The sequence below is a fragment of the Oryx dammah genome, unplaced genomic scaffold (genome assembly GCF_014754425.2).
Source record: "Oryx dammah isolate SB20612 unplaced genomic scaffold, SCBI_Odam_1.1 HiC_scaffold_9, whole genome shotgun sequence".
In the NCBI taxonomy this organism is placed as follows: domain Eukaryota; kingdom Metazoa; phylum Chordata; class Mammalia; order Artiodactyla; family Bovidae; genus Oryx; species Oryx dammah.
The window spans coordinates 48,477,793-48,498,970 of record NW_024070193.1 but is presented as its reverse complement, the minus strand read 5'-3'; the positions used below and the strand labels follow the sequence as shown (position 1 = coordinate 48,498,970).

General features: G+C 50.3%; 1 protein-coding gene across 2 annotated transcripts in view; it reads left to right on the top strand.

Annotated features, from left to right (window-relative positions):
* Positions 1–21,178, top strand: part of XYLB (xylulokinase) — a 42,516-nt gene that overhangs the window by 807 nt on the left and 20,531 nt on the right. The window contains exons 2-10 of one of the 2 annotated variants that reach the window (XM_040246214.1): positions 512–594; positions 3,706–3,775; positions 5,175–5,255; positions 7,471–7,557; positions 8,193–8,321; positions 9,123–9,188; positions 10,925–10,997; positions 13,565–13,683; positions 17,345–17,426. In XM_040246214.1, coding sequence (XP_040102148.1) covers positions 512–594; positions 3,706–3,775; positions 5,175–5,255; positions 7,471–7,557; positions 8,193–8,321; positions 9,123–9,188; positions 10,925–10,997; positions 13,565–13,683; positions 17,345–17,426 — 790 coding nt within the window. The remainder of the gene's footprint in view (positions 1–511; positions 595–3,705; positions 3,776–5,174; positions 5,256–7,470; positions 7,558–8,192; positions 8,322–9,122; positions 9,189–10,924; positions 10,998–13,564; positions 13,684–17,344; positions 17,427–21,178) is intronic. The other variant, XM_040246215.1, reaches the window with a different exon arrangement.

Genomic DNA, 21,178 nt, shown 5'->3' with positions numbered 1-21,178 from the left:
GAGTTGTACCCTTGAGTTTGGAATCTACTCCATTGGGACATGTATCTCTGGTCCTTGATCATGGCCTTTGGGAACAAGCCGGGGACCTTGCCTGGCCTCTTAGAGCCCTGCAGGCATGGACACCCCAGAAATATATCCAAACCCTGCCTCCCATTCCTTCTCCTCTAGGACTTTCTCAGACCTTCTTGCCTGGCACAGGAACCAGCTTATCTATGAACATCTACTTCTAGAGGATTTTGGCTTTGGCTGTTTGGGAGGGCAGAAATTCCCTGAGTGTTTCGGGGTGTTTCTGTTTAGCCCCTCCACTGTTTCATTTTACTAAGTCTTTGGATATGTCGTCAGATGAGGCCTCTTACCCAGATAATTGCCACGATGCACCGCAGCCTCAAGGAGGTCTCCAGGCTGAACCACTTCTACGGGGCTGGGCTTCACCTGGTGATGTTCATATCCCCGGACCAGTATAGAAGCTGAGGAAAAGTCTATCCATTATTTTTAATATTTTACCTTCCAGGTAAAAGTTGTTGCTGTTGATGCAGAGCTGAGTGTCTTCTATGAGGACAGTGTGCATTTTGACAGAGACCTTGTAGAATTTGGGTATGTACTTAGGGTGCCTGTGTGTGTATGGGGGGTGGTTTTGGGGTCCACCCTAAACCCTTTTTTTTGGCCCCACTGCATGCTCCTTGTGGAATAGTTGTTCCTTGACCAGGGATCGAACCTGTGCTCCTTGCCGTGCAAGCATGGAGTCCTAACCACTGGGCTGCCAAGGAATTCCAACTTTTTATATTTATAAACCACACTATTCTGGTTTCCTCAGATTGCAAGAAGGGCAACCTTGACACATCACTCAACATCTTTATTTTGTGCCTGGAATGCACTCTTCTGCATTCTTTCTGAATTCTGCACGTGGCTTCATATATGTAGTAGGTATCAGTTGAGACTCACTTTGTACCAAGCACTGTGCTGCATGCTGGGATTTGATGGTGAAGCAAGGAGTCACGGTTCTTGCTCTCTCAGTTCTTCACATTTAGTGGGGAAGATTGATATCAGGCAAAGACTGATTGATTAAAAAAAAACACAAAAGAATGTTTTTTTTTTTATAAACTCAGAAAAGGCCTCTGACGGAAAGGATCTCACTTCTTTAAGTACTTATTGTAAAGAAATGTGATCTAGATTTGGAAGAGTAGGTTATAGAATGTTTCTAAGGAGGTAGTGCTTAAGCCAGGATCTGAATGAGAAGGGTTAGCCAGGTGATAGATGGTAGAGAGCTTTCCAGGCAGAAAGAATAGCATATGCAAAGGCCCTGTGGCAAGGAGCACTGCTCATTCATGGAAATGAAGAAGGCTGAGTGACTAGGGAGCAGAGAGGGTGGGTTGGGCCATATATGCCATGGAATGGAGTCTGTCTTTATCTTAAAAGCTATGGTCGCCCACTGTAGGGCTGTAGGGATTGGGGGAGGGGACAGTGTGAGATGGTTGTTTTTGTTTTTTTAAAAAGATCTCTCTGGGTGCAGTGGGAAAGCAGATAGGATGTGGCCAAAGTACATGTTGGGAAACCACTGAAGAGGTTTTCCAAAGATTATCCGGATGAGAAATGATATTGATTGGATGAGAAAGAGCTGGGTGGTAAAATTGGCAGGTCTTGGTACAGAATTTATTATGAGATATGAGGGTGAGGCTTCTGGCTGGCCTCCAGGGTGGATAGTAGACTGTGAAAGAGAATTAGTTTCTGGGAAAAAGATCATGATTTTAGATTTTTGTATAAGTTTGGTAGGACTTCCAGAACAAAATCCCACAGACTGGGTGGTTTAAGCAACAGACTTTTTAAAAGATTAAGTAACATTGTGGCTGCGTTGAGCCTCTGTGGCTGCGAGGCGGCTTTCTCTTGTTGCGGGGAGTGAGGGTTGCCCTCTAGTTTGAGTGCGTGGCTTCTCCTTGGGCTGACTTCTCTCGTGGAGCACAGGCGCTAGAGGCCAGCCTCAGTAGTTGGGATACATGGCCTTAGTTGCCCCGAGGCGTGTGGAATCTTCCTGGACCAAGGGTTGAACCTGTGTCCCCTGCATTGGCACTGGATTCTTAATGACTGGACCACTAGGGCAATCCAAGCAATAGACATTTATGTTCTTACTCTTCTGGAGTCTGGGAGTCTAAGTTCAAAGTGCTGGCAGGGTTGGTTTCCTCTGAGCTCTTGTTCACTGCTTTCCAGATGGCTGCCTTCTTTGCTGCCTCTCACGTGGCCATCCTTCTGTGCACCCCTGGCATCTCCTGGTTATTTATGCCCTTATCTTTTATAAGGACATCAACCATACTGGATTAGGGCCCACCCTGATGACTTCATCGTAACTTAATTACCTCTTTAAAGGTACTGTCTCCAAACACAGTCACATTGTAAGGTACTGGGGCTTAGGACACGGTGAACTTTGAAGGACACAATTCAGTTGGAATTGTGGATCTGTAGATTTTGAGGTGGCTTGGAGTGGTCCTGGTGGAAGTGTCCCTCCGTGTCTATTTCAGATAGCACTTCCTCCCTGAAGCCTTCCGTCTGGCCTTTCCGTCTCACTTCCCATCACCTTCTGTTGCCATCTGTTTCTTCCCCAGCTGATGTGTTTCCTTTGAGCTGAGGTTGAAGGCTATCTTGCTTTCATATTTTTATATTACTACAGGCCACCCCTCTTAGAGTTTTGGTAGTTTGTATCTTTCAAGGAATTGATCTATTTCATCTAGCCTATCAGATTTGTGGCCAGAGAATTGTTCCTAATATTCCTCTATTGTCTTCTGATGTCTGTGAGATCAGTAGTGAAGACCCTTCTCTCATTTCTGATGTTGGTAATTTACGTCTTCTCTCTCTTTTTTTTTTTTGATTAGCTTGACTAGAGGTTTATCAGTTGACCTTTCCATAGGATCAGCTTTTGGTTTCTTTGATTTTTCTCTTTTCATTTTCATTGACTCGTGCTCTGCTGCTGCTGCTAAGTCGCTTCAGTTGTGTCAGACTCTGTGCGACCCCATAGATGGCAGCCCACCAGGCTCCCTCGTCCCTGGGATTCTCCAGGCAAGAACACTGGAGTAGGTCGCCATTTCCTTCTCCAATGCATGAAAGTGAAGTCGCTCAGTCGTGTCTGACTCTTTGCGACCCCATGGACTGCAGCCCACCAGGCTCCTCTGTCCATGGGATTTTCCAGGCAAGAGCACTGGAGTGGGGTACCATTGCCTTCTCCGACTTGGCGGTCTAATTTTTATTAAATTTATTATTTCTTCTCTTCTGCGTGGATTATTGTCGCCATATTTGAGTTTTTGTTTTTTATGTCATTGAATATCTCAGTCTCTCTGTTGCTTCTTGATTTTGACTCATCGTTTAAAAGGCCTCCTCACTCCAAAATTAGGAAGTGGACTTGGAAGGGCTTCTCATCCAACCTCAAACTTTCCCAACCCTTTTATGCCCGCTGCTCCAAGTGACAGCCTTGCAGGGTGAACACCTTATATTTAGAAGACTTGTTTTTGCTGGTGCTTTGGGAGAATTGCCACCTCTGAGCTACACTGGGCAATTTCCGTGCCTTCTCTCTCCATCTTGCCCATCATCTTCCCTGTTCAATCTAGAGTTCCCCCACGAGGCTGGGGGCAGGGTGCTTCTCCTTCTGCGGGAGGGATCCAGGATCTGCCATTGCCAGGCCCCCATCTGAGGCTCTGTCCCCATTATCTCCTCTGCTTGTAGGACTCAGGGTGGAGTTCATGTTCACAAGGATGGCCTGACAGTGACCTCTCCGGTCCTGATGTGGCTCCAGGTAAGACAGGGATTCCTGTCCCTCTCTTGTCCTAGCCCGTCTCACCAGCAGACTTGGAAATTTGCTCAGAAGCCTGAAGGTGGCAGCTCATGAGAGCCCCTGTGGAGCCCAGGTCCTCCTGGGCAAGTGGAATCTGCACGATCCAGGGCCAGCCTCGGTCTTAGCTGGTGTCAGGACTTCTGAGCTGAAGAGACTCACAGAGGGGGCTTCCAGGTACTGAAACCAGAGCAGCTGGAAAGTCCTGCCATCTTTAAAATGCCACAGAGCAGACCTTTCCCAAACATTCCACTTTCAGGCCCTGTGTCCTCCCGTGTACCCTGAGATCCAAACAAGGCCCTTACACTCTCCTCTTAGCGCTCAGCCCCCAGGCCCTTCAACTCCAGGGCAGGGGCCCTCAGCATGGTGACTTGTAACCTGCCCAGTCGGGCTTAGATCCATCCCAAGCCAGGCCTGCCTGCTCAGGACCAGTGAGGAAGGAAGATGCCTGTTGCCACACCTGGGTTACCTGTGAGGCCACAGGACTGGGGTGTGGACAGCACAGGCAGGTGTGATAGGAGCCGAGGGCTCTCTCATGGACAACAGGGGACCTGGGACCCTGGAACTAGGGGTCAGACAAAGGTAGCAACTGAATGTCCCCTGCCCACAGGTTTTTCAGTTCTCGGATGCTTAGCTGTGCTCCATGGCATGGGGGATCTAGTTCCCTGACCGGGATTGAACCCAGGGCCCCCTGCACTGGGAGCTCAGAGTCTTAGCCACTGGACCACCAGCAAAGTCTCTGGAGCCTTGTTCTGATGGGAGCTTCAACTTTGCTCTTTGCTTCTCCATTGCAATGAAGTCATATCAGTAATATGGTGGACTGAAAATGCAGATAAAAGAAACAAAAATTTGAGCCACCTGGTTTCGGCTCTTCCTGAATGCTTGCGTGCATGCTCAGTTCTGTCCGACTCTTTGTGACTCTGTGGACAGTAGCCCACCAGGCTCCCCTGTCCATGGAATTTCCCAGGCAAGAATACTGGAGTGGGCTGCCATTTCCTCCTCCAGGGGATCTTTTCAACTCAAGGGACTGAACCGGCATCTCCTGCATTGACAGGGGGATTCTTTACTGCTGAGCCACCTCCGAGAAGCCCTTCTGAATGTTTGGAAGTTGCCAGTTGGAGAGGCAAAATTTGAGGATTGCTGGTTTCTGATTCCATTTCTTTAAAATATTTTTAGCATAGCTCACCTTTTTATTTGGTTGATGCCTACTCATTTAATTGATGTACTCTAGTGCTTCCAAACCCTGAGTCATCAGTTCCTTCTTTATCTCCACTGACAGGGCAGGCACTTAAAATCCAGGCTTGTGCATTAGCCTGGTTCCGTGGTTCAGGACAGTCACGGTGGGTCCTGTGTTTCTTCTCAGGCTTTGGATATCATCTTGGAGAAGATGAAGGCTTGGGGCTTTGACTTCTCTCAAGTCCTCGCCTTGTCTGGGGCGGGCCAGGTTTGTTTGCTGCAGCCTCTGTTCGCAGCATGAGGGGTGTCTGTCTTGGGCGGTGGTGTGGGTGCTGAGGTATTGGCTCCCCTCAAAGGACGGTGCACATTCTTGAGAGTCACTGCACATGTTTCATTGCTGTGAAAATCTGTATAGCTGTTTCACCTTGGAGGATGAAACACAGGATCTGAGACAGTCCGTATAGTTAAATGTTGTACAGAAGAGGATGCTGGGTGAGGAGGAACTGGATCCAGGTCCTCCAAGGGGATGGAGGAAGCATTTGACATGAATTTATTATGACTGTTTGAGGGCACACAATGGCTTTCCTCTTTTCCGGAAGTAAAAATAAAGTCAGAAATCATGCTAATAACTATAGTAGTGTAGTAATGACAAAGAACATTGAACGCCTAGTGTATGCCAGGTGCGGTGCTGAACATTTTACGTGCACTAACTTAGTCTTCATAGCAGTCGTACCAGGAGGTATCATGCAGTGGTTAGCACAGGGGGCTCCAGGTTTGATCCCTAGCTCTGCCATTTACAAGCAGTGACCTGGGGCACGTTGTCCAGCTTTCTGGTGCCTCCATACTCTAATCTGCTGTGAGGTCAATGTGAATGTTAAATAGATAGGACAGTGCAAAAAAAAAAAAAACAAGTTTTAGCTACTGTTTTTATTATCATTGCCATTTACATGGGGAAATGGAGGCACCAAGAGGTAATGTCACTTGTCGAAGGTCACCTAGCTGCTAGGAGGGGGAGTGAGGATTCCAGTCCAGTGTTATCCTCTGAGTCACTCTGCCCCATGCTGGTTTAGTGTGTCTTCACATCCTCATTAGAGAGCTCTCACCAACTCTTCTGAAGGTGCCTCTTCCCCTGACCTAACAGAACTGTATTGATTGTGTCCTTGTTCCACTAAACAGAGTCCCTGGTGGTCTTGGCTGCCTCCCGCACCTGGACCCCCTCTCCCTCCCACACGCCCCCTCTGCCCCCTTGGCCAGGTGTCCCAGGAGCGCCTCAAGCTTGCCATTTCTCTGACTGAGCACTCCATCTTGCCCCAGGTGCCCTCCTTCAGTGCCCTTTCTCAGGGAGTTGTCCCTCCCTACCTGGGGCCACAACCCAAGTGTCAGCCTCGATTCCCCCGTCCTCCTGCCCGCATTCCAGGGGGCCCCCTAATCCTGCTCGTTTCTCCCTGACTCTTGAATCTGCCACCTCTTCTCCAGCACCACCTCTGTGGCCCCAGGCCTGGTACCCACGGTGTTTCTCTGGGCCTCTGTTCCACCTCCCTGCCTCCAGCCTACCTTCTCCAGGACTCTCACAAGCCCTTTCATCCATTCGACTCTGGCCATCCAGAGTTTTCACCAGCCCGAGATAAAACCCAACCAAGGGGTAGGCTGCCACCTCCCCATCCAGTCCCTTCTTCCCCCACCCCAACCTCAGGATCCTTCCCTGCATGTGCCAGCCACTCTCAAACGCAGTTACTCTCTTCATGGCGCACCCCTGCACCCGACTCTGGGACCCTTTCCTAGTTACCGCATTCTCTGCTATGCACGCATACCCCCAGCAGGCTAGACTCCTCCCCGGCATTTCCACAGCCCTGACACTGCACTTCATAGGGTTTTTTTGGCTGCGTCCACGTTGTAGCACATGGGATCTTTTGTTGCAGTGCAAACTCTCTAGCTGTGGCCCGTGGGCTTAGTTGCTCGTGGTATGCGGGATCTCAGGTCCCTGACCAGGGATCGAACCCATGTCCCCTGCATTGCACAGTGGATTCTTAACCACTGGACCACCAGGGAAGTCCCTTAGTAGAGTTTTGTAATTGTCCACTTGTGTCTTTTCCCCTGACTAAACTCCAGTATCCTTTAGAATACGGACAGTACTACCCCAGTCATCTGTCCCATCCTGGCATGATCTAGGTGATGAGTTAGTGTTTGTTGACTGAATAGTGGTAAATGAATAAATGAGTGAGTGTCAGATAATATTCTAAGCAATATATTTAAATACAGTTTTACAAAGGCACCAAAATCTAGACCAATAATTGTTTGTTCCTCCATGTTTTGAGGCAGAGTTCCTCCTCATCTTATAGAAATGAAAACCAAGTCTCATAAAGGTGATGAGCTCTGTGACTTAGAAGTACCAGTGTGGACTTAGAGTCCAGTTCTTTGGTGTGTGGTCTGGGATCCTTCCAGTCTCCAGGAGGCTGATACGGGCTTGGGTTTTCTCTTGGCAGCAACATGGAAGCGTGTACTGGAAGACTGGGGCCAGCCAGGTGCTGACAAGCCTGTCACCGGACCTTCCGTTGCATGAGCAGCTACAGGTGACTGTGGCCGGGTTGTGGGAGGCTGAGAAACTTCTACGGGAGGTAGTAGGGAAGAAGGGCTCCGAGCCCTGTAGGTCCTGAAGCCTAGGGCTTTTGGGCATCATAAGGGGTGTGGGAAGATGGCTGAGCAGCAGTCCTGTGAGCGTGGTCTGCCATGCATATCCCTGTGGTCGGGACAAAGGCTTGGGTGCACACTGCCCTCATCACGTGGGTCCCTTGCAGTCCAACAGGACTCTGGCAAGCTCCCTGCTCAGAAAACTAGGGGACCTAGTGCCTCCCAGCAGTGCTGGTAATGCAGGCTCTGGCTTCTTTTCTCCCAAGCTCCACATGCCCGGGCCAGCCTGCCCTTGGCTACAGCTCTGGCCCTCCGCCACCCACTTCTATCTCTCCTGTTGCCTGCGGTGCTCAGGTACGCTCGCCAGAACCTTCTACCTAGAGCTTTCTGGGGAAAAACCCCCACCCAGGCCAGACCAAGGTTTGGACATGAATGGCTTATCCACAGGTCTTCCAAGGACACATCCAGGGAAGAAACGTCTACTTCATCCCTGCTGTGTTGGGCAGTGTGGCCACCAGTGCCAGGGTAGCCCCCAGGGTCAACAGGCAGAGCTCACGCCTGTGCTCCTTCTTTCCAGGCCTGTTTCTCCATCAGCGACTGCCCGGTGTGGATGGACTCCAGCACCGCAGCCCAGTGCCGCCAGCTGGAGGCTGCCGTGGGCGGGGCCCAGGCTCTCAGCCGCCTCACCGGCTCCCGCGCTTACAAGGTGGGAGCGCCCGCTGTGATCTGGGGACAGGGGCTGGTCTAGGAGGAAGACCTGATTGCTGGCCCTGGTCCCTTCTCCCTGGGGGTCTGGGAGGACACGCTGGTGACCTGCCCCTATGGGACTCCTGGGAGGCCGTGTGGCTGCTGCCCCATGGAGCCAGGCCCGGGCACTCTGACCTGTGGTTCTGAGCTAGGCCCTCTGCACTGCCCATCCAGTGAGGGCAGGCCTGCTGCTGCTGCGCCCAGGTCAGAACTCTGCTTTGTCTGTCGCTGATAATGGCACCTCGATCTCAGCCTCTCTAACTTGGAGATACAAAGAGCACTTATATTTTGGGTAGTTTTGAAGCCGAAAGGAGTCATTGCTTACAGGCACTTGGTGTAGCTCCTGGGAAAGTTAAAAAAAAAAAAAAATGAGTACCTCTTTCCTGTTGGCTTCAGCCACAGTCCCACCCCCTCCCATGGGGTGGCTGCTGTTGGCTCAGCCGGGCTCATGCCACCCTCCCTGGATTAGAGGGTTCGGGGGATAAGACCGACCCTATTTGGGCCACCTGAGGTAGGAAGGATGTGGGTTAGGAAAATACGTGAGTCCCCTGCATGGGTGCCTTCGGTCAGAGCAGACATCCTGCCACATGAGAAGTGAGATTATTACCAAGGGTGTTCAACAGACATCAAACATTTCCAGATTTCAGAAACCTTCTTAAGCTCTTATTCAGAGCCTGCTATGCTAACTCTGGGAGTACTTTATGGAGTTGATCATTCTCCAAAGGATATGGGTTTTTAAGCACTTGCACTCTTTTTCCAGCGATTTACAGGAAACCAGATTGCAAAGATTTACCAGCAGAACCCCGAGGCCTACTCACACACAGAGGTTGGTTAAACATTCCTCTTTGATTACAAGTCAGGGTTGAATTCTTTCTATAATTTTGCGTAAATATACATCTCATGTACATGGGCTAAAAACATTGAAGAGCAGACATTAAAAATGATATGTATTCAGTTTGCTTTTATTCTCATTGTCAGGCTTTTTCCAAAGAAGAGGGAGAGAACGGAATTATAGGAAAGAAAAGTCAGGGACTCTCCTGATCAGAAGGGTAGAGGTCAGGGTCAGACTGGGAGCAGGGGCCCTGGTGTCTTCCGGGGACCACCTGGGTAGATCTGGGTGCCCTTCATCTCTTGTCTCCTCAATTTCCTGGGCTTCCCTGGTGGGTCAGGCAGTAAAGAATCTGCCTGCGATGCAGGAGACCTGGGTTCGATCCCTGAATCAGGAAGATCTCCTGGAGAAGGAAATGACAACCCACTCCAGTATTCTTGCCTGGAGAATCTCATGGACAGAGGAGCCTGATGGGCTATAGTCCATGGGGTTGCATAGGGTTGGACCTGACTGAGTGACTAACACTTTTACTTTGGGGCTCAGTATCCTATCACTGATACAGGATGCCTAACAGGCGCTTGATAGGCGTGGAGTCTCTGTTTTCTTAGGAAATTTGTAAACCTGGACCAGTGTGTCTCTAGCTGTGGCCCTTCAACCAGAATCTGTATCCCTGGAACCCAGGTTCCATTCCTTGAGCCACAGTTGCCAAAAGCTGGAACTTAATGCCACCTGAGAAGCAGCTCAATGGCCTGGCTAGTGAGACTCATCTCTGTGTAATTAGAAAATGATCAGCTTGTGTTAAACCACACTGGTTTTTTATTTTTTTTATTTTATTTTATTTTTTTTTTTCACACTGGTTTTTTAATCTTAACATGCAGTTTACTATTTAGTGAGTCAAGGTTCCAGGTTATTCTGCAGTGTTAGCCATTAATGAAGGTTTTGAGTGGAGGGGATGATAAAACTTCTCCAGAGTCTGTGTGTAGAACAGAGGTAGTCTGATTGTGAACAGGAGGTGATGGCAATCTCTCCCCTGGTCCAAGTGCCTGTGATTCCCATGTGGAAGCACAGACCCTCAGGGTGACATTTGAAATCAACTATCAGTTCCTCCCATTCATGTTTGGGGTCTCTGGCTTCCAAAGGGGACGGCTTTCACTTCTACTCATTCTGAACCCCTGAAACTGTCTTGGTTGGTTCTGGATTCTGTGGCCATACATCTACTTCCTCTGTGAATAAAAGCCATGGAAATAGAGGAAGGAATCAGGGCGCCACACTCCCCGGCATATGGATTCCAGTGAAAACTGCCTTCCCTCAGGGTGGCTTCTTCTTAGGTTTTGTTATTGTTGTTTGGCTGTACTGCGAGGCTTGTGTGATCCTTAGTTCCCTGCCCAGGGATTGAACCCAGGCCCCCAGCAGGGAAAGCCCGGAATCCTTACCACTAGACCACCAGGGGACGCCTTTCTCCCCCTTGTCATTGTTGAACCTGGCCGTTCTATGACTTGTCAGAAACCGCGGAGCGAGGGGCTTTCCTAAGGGGTCACCGCTTGGTGTCCCAGCCACTCCAAATGCTCTGTGAGACTGAGGCATGCCTCGTCCTCTCACTGCTGGGGCATCTTGCTCAAAGTTTCTACTTCCCTCCCCAGCTTAACACTCTTGTCCTGTTGTGTGTGTGTCCCAAGTAGTCGGTTGTTTGTGAAAGTGAGTCATAAATCTCACGGTATCTTTCTCTTTTGCAGAGAATTTCCTTGGTCAGTAGTTTTGCTGCTTCTCTCTTCCTTGGGTCTTACTCCCCTGTTGACTACAGTGATGGTAAGTCTTCAGAGTCCAGCGCTGGGCAGGTGTGCGGCAGCATGAACCTTACCCAGTCTTCCATCCCTACTGTCTGTTGCCAAGAAGGGAGGGTATTAGTTATCTTTTGTGGGTAACAAATGACCCCAGTGCTTTGCAGCTGAGGGCCACCAATGCCTTTTATCTCACAGTTTCTGAAAGTCAGGAATCAGGGAGTGGCTTGACTGGATGCTTCTGGCTCTGGGTCTCTGAGGAAGTGGCAGTCAAGCTTGCCTCCAGCATTAAGCAGAGACATTACTTTGCCAACTAAGGTCCGTCTAGTCAAGGCTATGGTTTCTCCAGTAGTCATGTATGGATGTGAGAGTTGGACTGTGAAGAAGGCTGAGTGCCGAAGAATTGATGCTTTTAAACTGTGGTGTTGGAGAAGACTCTTGAGAGTCCCTCGGACTGCAAGGAGATCCAACCAGTCCATTCTGAAGGAGATCAACCCTGGGATTTCTTTGGAAGGAATGATGCTAAAGCTGAAACTCCAGTACTTTGGCCACCTCATGTGAAGAGTTGACTCATTGGAAAAGACCCTGATGCTGGGAGGGATTGGGGGCAGGAGGAAAAGGGGATGGCAGAGGATGAAATGGCTGGATGGCATCACTGACTCGATGGACATGAGTCTGAGTGAACTCCGAGAGTTGGTGATGGACAGGGAGGCCTGGCGTGCTGCAATTCATGGGGTCGCAAAGAGTTGGACACGACTGAGCGACTGAACTGAACTGAACTGAAAGGCTTGACTGGGGTTGGAGGATCCTCTTCCAGGCCACACATGTGGCTGTTGGCCGGAGGCCTCAGTTCCTTGTCCTAACCCCCCCAACACCGCCATATGGGAGCTAGATTTCACCCCAAGGGAAGGGAAAGAGAGACAGCAGCCAAGCAGAAGCTGCAGAGTCTTTTACACGCTAATCTTGGGAGTGACGTAGATCACTCTCCCCCTGTCCCTGGGCACACGGACCTCCAGGTACCAGAAGAAGAGACCACATGTGGTGTGAACACTAGGATTGGGGGATGAACAGGCACCGTCTTGTAGCCTGGCTCCCTCGGGAGTTATATTTTGAAGTTTTTGTTCACATTTGGAGAACTCAGGAGAGTGATGAGCTTCTGGAATCAAAACCCTGACAAAAATAAATGCAGATGATGCCAGTGAGGAAGGAGAGCTGGGAGGAGCTTGCTGAAAGAGCTCTGGGTTGAGGTTAGAGCGGGAGGAGGGACCAAGGAGGGAGGAGGGGGCAGAGCAAGAGCCCAGGCCTGGGAGAGTGACCTCAGGAGACCCTGGGACACTCCCAGTCTCTGGGAGTTCAGCTGAAGTGTGTGAGTGCCATTGTGTGCCAGACTCTAGTTTAGTTTGCAAGGAGAGAGACTAAAGTGATGAAGGAGTGGTCCCCAAGCTTTGCTCACAATCTGGAAAAGAAAAGCTTCCTCCTGCACAGGAGCGCAGCTCCTTGGAGCTCAGGCCAGCAGAGTGGTACACGTGGAGCAGCCTGCTCCCACCGATGTTCTCTACACTCAGCCGGGCTGCTGAGCGCTGCCGGAGAAAGTTCCATCGCTGCTGTGGACATTACTGAGCTTCACCCTCAGCTGGGCCTCCACCCATTCCCCTCATTGTCACCTTAGAAGTCACCTACTAATTTACCAGTTGTCTAACCCTCTCACATGGGGACAGGGCTCCAGCAGCATCCAGCCTGCTGGTCTGCCTCCTCCTGGGCCCCAGGAAGAGGGCCATCCACCTGTGCTCTGGATTCTCCCCACTCTCCATCCTCAGGAGAAGTAGATTATTTTAGGGAAGTTTTAGCTCATCACCGGGGCTTCCCTGTTTGCTCAGATGGTATAGAATCTGCCTGCAGTGCAGGAGACTGACCTGGGTTTAATCCCTGGGTCAGGAAGATCCCCTGGAGGACGGTATGGCTCCCCACTGCAGTATTCTTGCCTGGAGAAATCTATGGACAGAGGAGCCTGGCAGGCTACAGTCCCTGGGGTCACAAAGAGTCAGACATGACAGAGTGACTTTCACGCACACATAGCTGATCTTAGTGATGAGTATGAGGAAGTTTGGAGGCATCTGAGAGCTTCCCTCGAAAAGTTAGATGCGATTGAGAAATCCCACATTGGTGCCAGGGCTGCCTCAGAGCCTTGAACCCCAGGAGACACTCAGGGCCATCCTAGATGATACTGCTGGGAGCTGCCTCCCCCGGCCAGGTCTTAGAGAACCAGAGGCCCACTGCAGAGTGACCCAGATCTGTTGTATACATTCCATCAGGGAAGAGCTCCAGGTACACGTTTGCTTTGAGAATGATCCCCTCTTGGCTAGATTTGTGCCTTTTTACAAAAGATTTTTTTAAAGATTTCTCTTGGAACTTCCCTGGCAGTCCAGTGCTTAAGACTCCACACTGCCAATAGAGGGAGCGTGGGTTTGCTCCTTAGCTGAGGAACTAAGACCCCACATGCCACAAGGTATGGCCCAGAAATTGGGGAGGAAAAATGAATAAAGCACACGTTTTTAAAAGTTTTGTTCTTTCCTTCTTGTATCCTTCCTTCCTTAGGTTCTGGAATGAATTTGCTGCAGATTCAGGACAAAGTCTGGTCACAGGCTTGCCTTGGAGCCTGCGCACCTCGCTTAGAGGAGAAGCTTGGCCAGCCGGTGCCATCCTGCTCCGTTGTGGTAGGTCCCCTGCCCAGTGGCGAGGCTCACTGGAGAGCTGGTTTGCTGCTGGGGAAGTGGTATAGTACACACACACACACCCCCTGCCCCCCCAACCACATGCACATCCATCCATTTACACAAGGGCACGCACACCTGGAACTTTGTCTAGTACAAGATAAGTCGTTGACGTGAGTCAGTGCAGTCTGGACCCCTGCCTTACATTCAGGTGCTCAGGCCCAGTTGCAGATTCCTGCCTCATGGAGGGGGGGACGGGGGGAGGGAGTGGACTTTGGAAAATTGCGCCCTGGAAAATAATTAGAATGGGAAGAGGATTGAAGGCATATGTTCTGGGTGATTGCACTCCTTAGAAAAAAATGCACAAGATGGAAATTTAAGGGATGGGACCACCACTGAAGCTTGGGGCAGGCAGTCTGGGGAAAATAAAGAGAAGTGCCAGTGATCTGGGGAGAGCACGGGCCCTGGAGCCATATTGTCTGGGGTGGAATTGGGCTCTGCTGCTAACCACCTTTGTGACCTTTTGCCTCAGTTTCCTCATCACTTCCACTGTTTCCGGAGCAGTAGGAATGCTACTACTTTCTATCTGTCAGGCTGTTGTGCAGAATGAATGAGGTGATACATTTAATGTACTTAAGATGGTGCTTGGTCCCAGGGCTAATATGAAAAACATTTGCATGGGACAGCCACATGCAGAAGAATGAGCCTGGACCACTGTCTTACTCCAGATACAAAAATTAATCCATAATGGATAAAAGGCTTGAATATAACATTTGAAACTGTAAAACTCGAGAAGAAAACAGGTGGTTAGCTCCTTGATACTTGGCAGAGATTTTTTTTGCATTTGAAACTAAAAGCAGGGGCCTTCCATGGTGGTCCCATGGCTAAGAAGGCACATTCCCAATGAAGGGGGTCCAGCTTCAAACCTGGTCAGGGAACCAAATCCCACCTGCCACAGCTAAGAGTTTCCATGCCACCAAAACAAAGATTGAAGATCCAGCATGCTGCAACTAAGACTTGGCGTAGCCAAGTAAATATTAAGAAAAAACCCTAAAAGCAGAGGCAATTAAAGCAAACCCAACAAATACAGCCACAGCAAAACAAAAAGCTTCTGCACAGCAAAGGAAACCATTAACAAAGTGAAAAGGCAACCTACCAACTGGGAGAAAATATTTGCAGAATCTCTACCTGCTTCCCTGGTGGCTCGGATGATACAGAATCCGCCTGCAGTGTGGGAGAGCTGGGTTCAGTCCCTGGGTGGGGAAGATCCCCAGGAGGAGGGCGTGGCGACCCACTCCAGTATTCTTGCCTGGAAAATTCCATGGACAGAGGAGCCTGGCAGGCTACAGTCCACGGGGTCTCAAAAGAGTTGGACATGATTGAGCAACTAAGCACATGTACCTGATAAAGGGAACAGTTCAATGAAAGAACTTTAACCATTGGAGTGGCACCCATATTCAGAATAGCCACTGGCTGTCCATGCTTTGGTTTCTTCTAGTTGGCCAGCTGAGTTCTTGGCTGTGCCCTGCACTCGGCCATTTAGTGGGAAGCACCTGCCCCACACCAGAACAAGTGGAAGGGCTGGGTGGGGCAGAGTGTTCGCTGTGAGGGAGACCAGGGCATAAGGAGAACCAGGCTACCACGAGTGCCTCCTGTTGGCAGTTCCAGCCATGGAAACACTTTTCTATCAATGGTAGGAGCTGAAAACAGCCTTTGCCACCACGAGCAGAATGTCAAAGCCAGGTTGTCATCATCATCCCGAGGGTGGGATTCCCAGGTGGCTCAGTGATAAGGAACCCGCCTGCCAATGCAGGAGACGTGGGTTTGATCCCTGGGTCAAGATGATCCCCTAGAGGAGGAAATGGCAACCCACTCCAGTATTCTTGCCTGGGATAGAATGACCATGGGATCATTAAGTATCAGACGTGACTGAGCACGCACAGGCTCCCAGAGGGTGCCGTGAAGCCAGCGCACAGAGCTAAGGGTGTCCTGCCCCACAGAAGCAGCCAGTTCAGAACCCAGGCAGGCTGATGCACGGCAGAAAGGAAAAAAGGAAAGGTAAACAGAAGACAGCCAAGCCTCTGGGACTGGCATTGCACACGGCTCTTAGTTTCCAGTCAATGGAGAGCAGTGTTTTGTCCACGGCAGCCAAGAACACATGCCTCCCAGAGGGGCCTCGTGCAGACACGAGCAGCTTGAGGAACAGAAAAGAACTGATTTGGAAAAGTGTGTTTTCGTTTGAAACATATGTACCCACGTGATGGGGGGAAACAAGCAAAATCCATGTTTTCTGTCATCTCTTTTTCTGAAGGTGGTGCCCAGATGGCTTCCTCTCCTTTTCTACAGGAAAATTTTCAGAGATGTCATGTAGCGAGCCTCCGCCTCGCAACCTCCCAGCCCACCTTTTTCGCCAGCAGTCGTGGTCTCCCGTGTCCCTTGGCAGCTTCCTGCCTGAGCTGTAGCTCATTTCCCTCTTCTGCCCTAGGGGCTTCTGGAACTCTGCAGCTGTGCTCTGCCAGCCTGGAGGATCAGGGTTAATCGCCCCACCACACACACACCTTTCTCCTGTGAGGAGCTGTGGAGAGCTGCCCCCTGTCCCACCCCCAAGAGGACAGCCTGCCTCAAATGCTGCCCACAGCCAGCACTGGCTCCCCAGAGTACCCTTGGGTGGGCTTTCACCTCTTCCGTTTCATTCTTTCAACCCCCATCCTCATTTCCTGGGGTTACTTCCCCAAATAAGCCTCCTGCACAAGCGCTGATTCAGACTCTGTTCTCTGAGGCAACCCAGGCCAAGACATTTATCTCCCAGGCTTTATTCTCATGGAAATCTGAAATTTTGTGGGATGGAGCAAAACGGTCTTCCCAGACACTGGGAAATCCCTTTTTAAAAAAATTTTTGGCTGTGCCACTGGTCATGTGGGGTCTTAGTTCCTTGACCAGAGAGCGAACTCATGCCCCCTGCAGTGGAAGGGTAGAGTCTTAACCACTGGACCACTAAGGAAGTCCCAGGAAATCTCATCATTTATTTTAAATTTTTGGAACTAAGAGAAAGTCAGGGAAAGCAAAGGGCGGGGTTGGGGAGCTTTCTTTTCATAACTATGTTTTCTAAAGACTCTAGGTCTGTCTAGAAGGTATCCCTGTCCTCTGATCCCACAGGAAGTCTTGAAGGGGCCCTGAGAGCTTTGGTTCCTGGTGGAGGCTCCTCCCCGACAGCGCTTTTCCTTGGTTTATTTTCTTTAGAACATTGACCTCCACGCATGCATGTCGTATTGCTCATGATCTGATTGCTGGGCTGATAGAGCATGTGTGTAAGGCATTATCTACTTCCACGAGTTTGTTTAACGATTTTCTCCTCTCATTTATTTATTTTTAATGCAACATCTAGAATTTGGGGCTTACAAAGCAAGCCCACGTTGGGGGCGGTTTTGTTCTAGCTGCCTTGACTCTCAAAATCAAGCGTGCCTTGAGGCAGTGGGATAATTTCATGTTCATGGTCCCAGCCCCGTGCTGGGCTCTGCTGGTGTTCTGTAAACAGGACGTCCCAGCTGTGATGAGCATCTCGGCCCCACCCAAGCCTGTTGCTTTCCCGTGGCCTGAAGGGTGGGCAGCTGTGTCAAGCATGTGGGATTTGCTTCTATGGAACATACTTGCTTTCTCTCCTCAGGGACCCATCTCTTCCTACTTTGTCCAGCGCTATGGGTTTCCTCCGGGATGCAAAGTGGTGGCCTTCACTGGGGACAACCCAGGTGAGTACCTCTTGGGACTTCACCCCCCTAGTAGCCCGCCTTGGTCCTTGCTGGACACTGGCGAATGCCAACCAACCTCCTGGGGAAGCCTGTCCGGCAGACCCTTCCTCTGTGGCCTCCTACCCCCCTGCTGCCCTGATCTCTGAGTCCTTGTATCTGTCCCGCCTTGGCCCTGGCTGTACCCACAAGAGCCACCCAGGGCTGCCCAGAGACGTGAGAACTGATCAGTGGAGGAAGACAGTCAAGCCCACCCTCCCTGACCTGCCTTTTCTGTTCCAAAGTAAGCATCTCAGCTCCTCCACCTCTTCCTCCAGTACCCAGCATTAAGACTCTCACCCCTTTTCTGACCCGTTGTTCAGTCACTCAGTTGTGTCCGACTCTGCGATTCCGTGGACTGCAGCATGCCAGGCTTCCCTGTCCTTCACCGTCTCCTGGAGCTTGCCATTGAGTCGGTGATGTAGATACGACTTACTCCTCATCGAAGCCTCTTGTCTCCTCTTCCTCCTCCTCTTCTCTGGGGTTTCCTGACAGGTCTCTCAAGGAAGGCCACGGGGTCGCAGACTGCTGCCCCTCACCACGCCCCGGCAGCCCTTTTCCTAATGAGCCACCACATCAGGGTTGATGGATCGAGTAAACAAAAATAGAATAAATGCAAACACAATGCCAACTTGAACTCAGAGGAAGGACAAATGATGAGGTAGTAGTGTGAGTGTAACCCAGGCATTGTTAGAACTTCAGATAACATGCTTTTTCAGTGTGTATCCCAAGTATTATTCCTCTGAAATCGAAATGTGACTGAGTGCCCTGTATTTTATCTGGCAACTGTATGCCATATTGCCACCCTGTGCAGCCATTCCTGCTCTAAGAAAGTGAGCCTGAGAGGTGCCTATGAAAGGATTTGGGCTGCTTTGCGGGTGGAGGCTAGGGTCTGGCCTCAGCCTTCCTCCTGGCTTCCACACCCACAGCCTCCCTGTACTTGCCTCCTACTGGTTATGCAGATGAGGATGTGGACGGCAAAAATAAAATAAGAAGAGGCCCTTGTGTTGAGGAGTGGAGCTGCGTCCCTAAGAATGGAGCTGAAGGTCCTGTTAAAATGCACTTGTCACACTGTGTTGTATGCTAAGTCGCTTCAGTCGGGCCTGACGCTTTGTGACGCTATGGACTGTAGCCCGCCAGGCTCCTCTGTCCATGGGATTCTCCAGGCATGAATACTGGAGTGGGCTGCCGTGCCCTCCTCCAGGGGACCTTCCCCACCCAGGGATTGAGCCCGTGTGCCTTATGTCTCCTGCATTGGCAGGTGGGTTTTTTACCGCTAGCGCCCCCTGGGAAGCCCTCCATCATAATGATATTAGATCCCATATTTCTTGCAGGATCGATGTGTACTTTTGTGACCAGGAGAAAAACATTTAAGTTGCCATTACTGCTGTTTCTGCCCCCAGTATAAATAACACTTGTGGTGCTCCGAGGTCTGCTCTGGGCCGCCTGCTTTGGAGCTGGGGGCATGTGAGCACGTCCCTGCCACCGTGTGGTTACGTCAGTGTCCTGGCTGCGTCCCCTCCCTCCAGGGTGACCACCACTCTGGCATCTGCAGGGAGCCCCCAGGAGCCAGACGAGGGCCGCCCTGTCCCTGAGCAGATTCCGTAGCCCTTTCGTACGGAGCCCTGTTGTCAAGGCCCAAACCCAGACTCAGAGCAGGTTTTGGGGAAGGGCCCCTTGTGTTCCTGAGGGGCCTGAGATGAGGTGAGATGGAGGCTGGTGGACATTGACCCAGTTCCTGCAGCAGCGAGGTGTGAAGCCTGTCCTCCTGGCGCTAATTTGAGAGGCAGCTCTGGGCTGCAACGGGCGTGTTCTGGTGCCCAGACTCCCCCGGGGATGCCAGGCCCCCAGGTCCTATCTACCGTAAAGGTTGAGGGGCCCAATCTCCCTCAGAAAAGAGCAGCTGGTGCTCAGCTCAGGACAGCCCTACACTTTGCGGGCCAGGTTTTTCTTTTCAAAATGAAAATAACTTCATCAAGTCTCATTAGAAGAAAATATATCTATATATATTTTCATATTGGGATATAGTTTATTTGCAACATTGTGTTATTTTCAGACGTCCAGCAAAGTGATGTAGTTATACATAGACATATATCTTTTTCAGAGCCTTTTCCCATATAGGTTATTACTGAGTGTTAAGTAGAGTTCCCTGTGCTTCCTTGTTGCTTGTCTATTTTATGTATATTAATGTGTGTATGTTAATTCCAACCTCTAATTTATCCCCTCTCCCCTTTCCCTTTTGGTAACCATGAGTCTTTTTAGAAAAATGTATATTCTTAGGCCTACTCTATCAACTAGAAGAATGTCAAGGAAAATAATGGGCCTGCTCTTTTACCACTGAAACATGAGCTTCTGGGCATGTTTGAGAGGGAATGACAAAGGAGCAGCTTTTTAAACCTTCTTTTGGGGCTTTGCTTTCAGGTTGAATGTTGGAAGTACTAGGCAGGTAGCCCTCAGCCAGTCCCTCCCTAAGTCTCCCGCCACCTCAAAAAATGTGTTAATCTTACACCTTTTTCTTATATACAAGGGATACCTCTTCATTGCAGGAACCGATTTTAAGTACAGGGAAAAATGTAAAAAAAGTCATCCACAATCCCTTAATCCAGAGATAACCACAGTTAAAATTTTGAGGACTAGTCCTTCTAACTTTCTTTTTCTGTGCCCATAAATAACACGTTTTAATCAACCAAGGAAGGCAGTGTTTTTGTGAACTTCGTTCGTGGTTGTCTCGGGTCCCGCTGCTCTGGCATTCACTTCGCCAGTCTCCCTCGGATGGAAGTGGGAGGCGAGGCAGCAGTGGCTTTTAGTATTTAGACAGTGCCGTCGTTGTCCTGCCCCTTGTCCCTGCAGGATAAGCTCTTAGAGGTGGGATTCCTGAGTCCAGAGCGCTGACACGCTGGTGTATCAGTGAGCAAGGCAGATAAACAAGCTGCCATGGGCCTCATGTCAAAGGGAACAGTCAACATAATCTTGCCCCTTTCCTTCCCGACTGAGGTCGGGGACAGCCCCATACTCAGGCCTGGCCTTGTGTATCCTAACAGTGGGTGGGGCGTGTGGATCCCTTTAGATGCAGCTCCTGAGCCCAAATCAGAGGCCTGGAGCACAGAAACCCCTGTGCTCACAAAAAACCTCTGGCCTTTGTTGTTGTCTCCAGTCCCTCCCGTCTGACTCTTTGTGAGCCCATGGACTGCGGCACGCCAGGCCTCCCTGCCCTTCCCTGTCTCCTGGAGTTTACCCATGTTCATGTCCATTGAATCTGTGATGCCATCCAACCATCTCATTCTCTGTTCCCCTCTTCTCCTTTTGCCTTCAGTCTTTCCCAGCATCAGGGTCTTTTTCAGTGAACCAGTTCTTTGCGTCACATGACTTGAGTACTGGAGCTTCAGCTTCAGCATCAGCCCTTCTAATGAGTATTCAGGGTTGATTTCTTTTAGGATTGACTGGTTTGATCTCTTTGCTTTCTAAGGGACTCTCAAGAGTCTTCTTAAACACCACAGTGCAAAAGCATCAGTTCTTCGATGCTCAGCCTTCTATATGGTCTAACTCTCACCTCCTGGCCTTTGGGGCGTCCTTGGCCCTCGTCTCACCCTGCTCCTGCCTCTCTCTCAGCTTGTAGGCTGGGGTTGGAGGTGGGGGCTTCACTCCAATCCGAGGGAGGTGACTGATTTGCTAAGTGGCTCCCTTGCGACCTCCAGCTAACCACAGGCTCCCCTCCC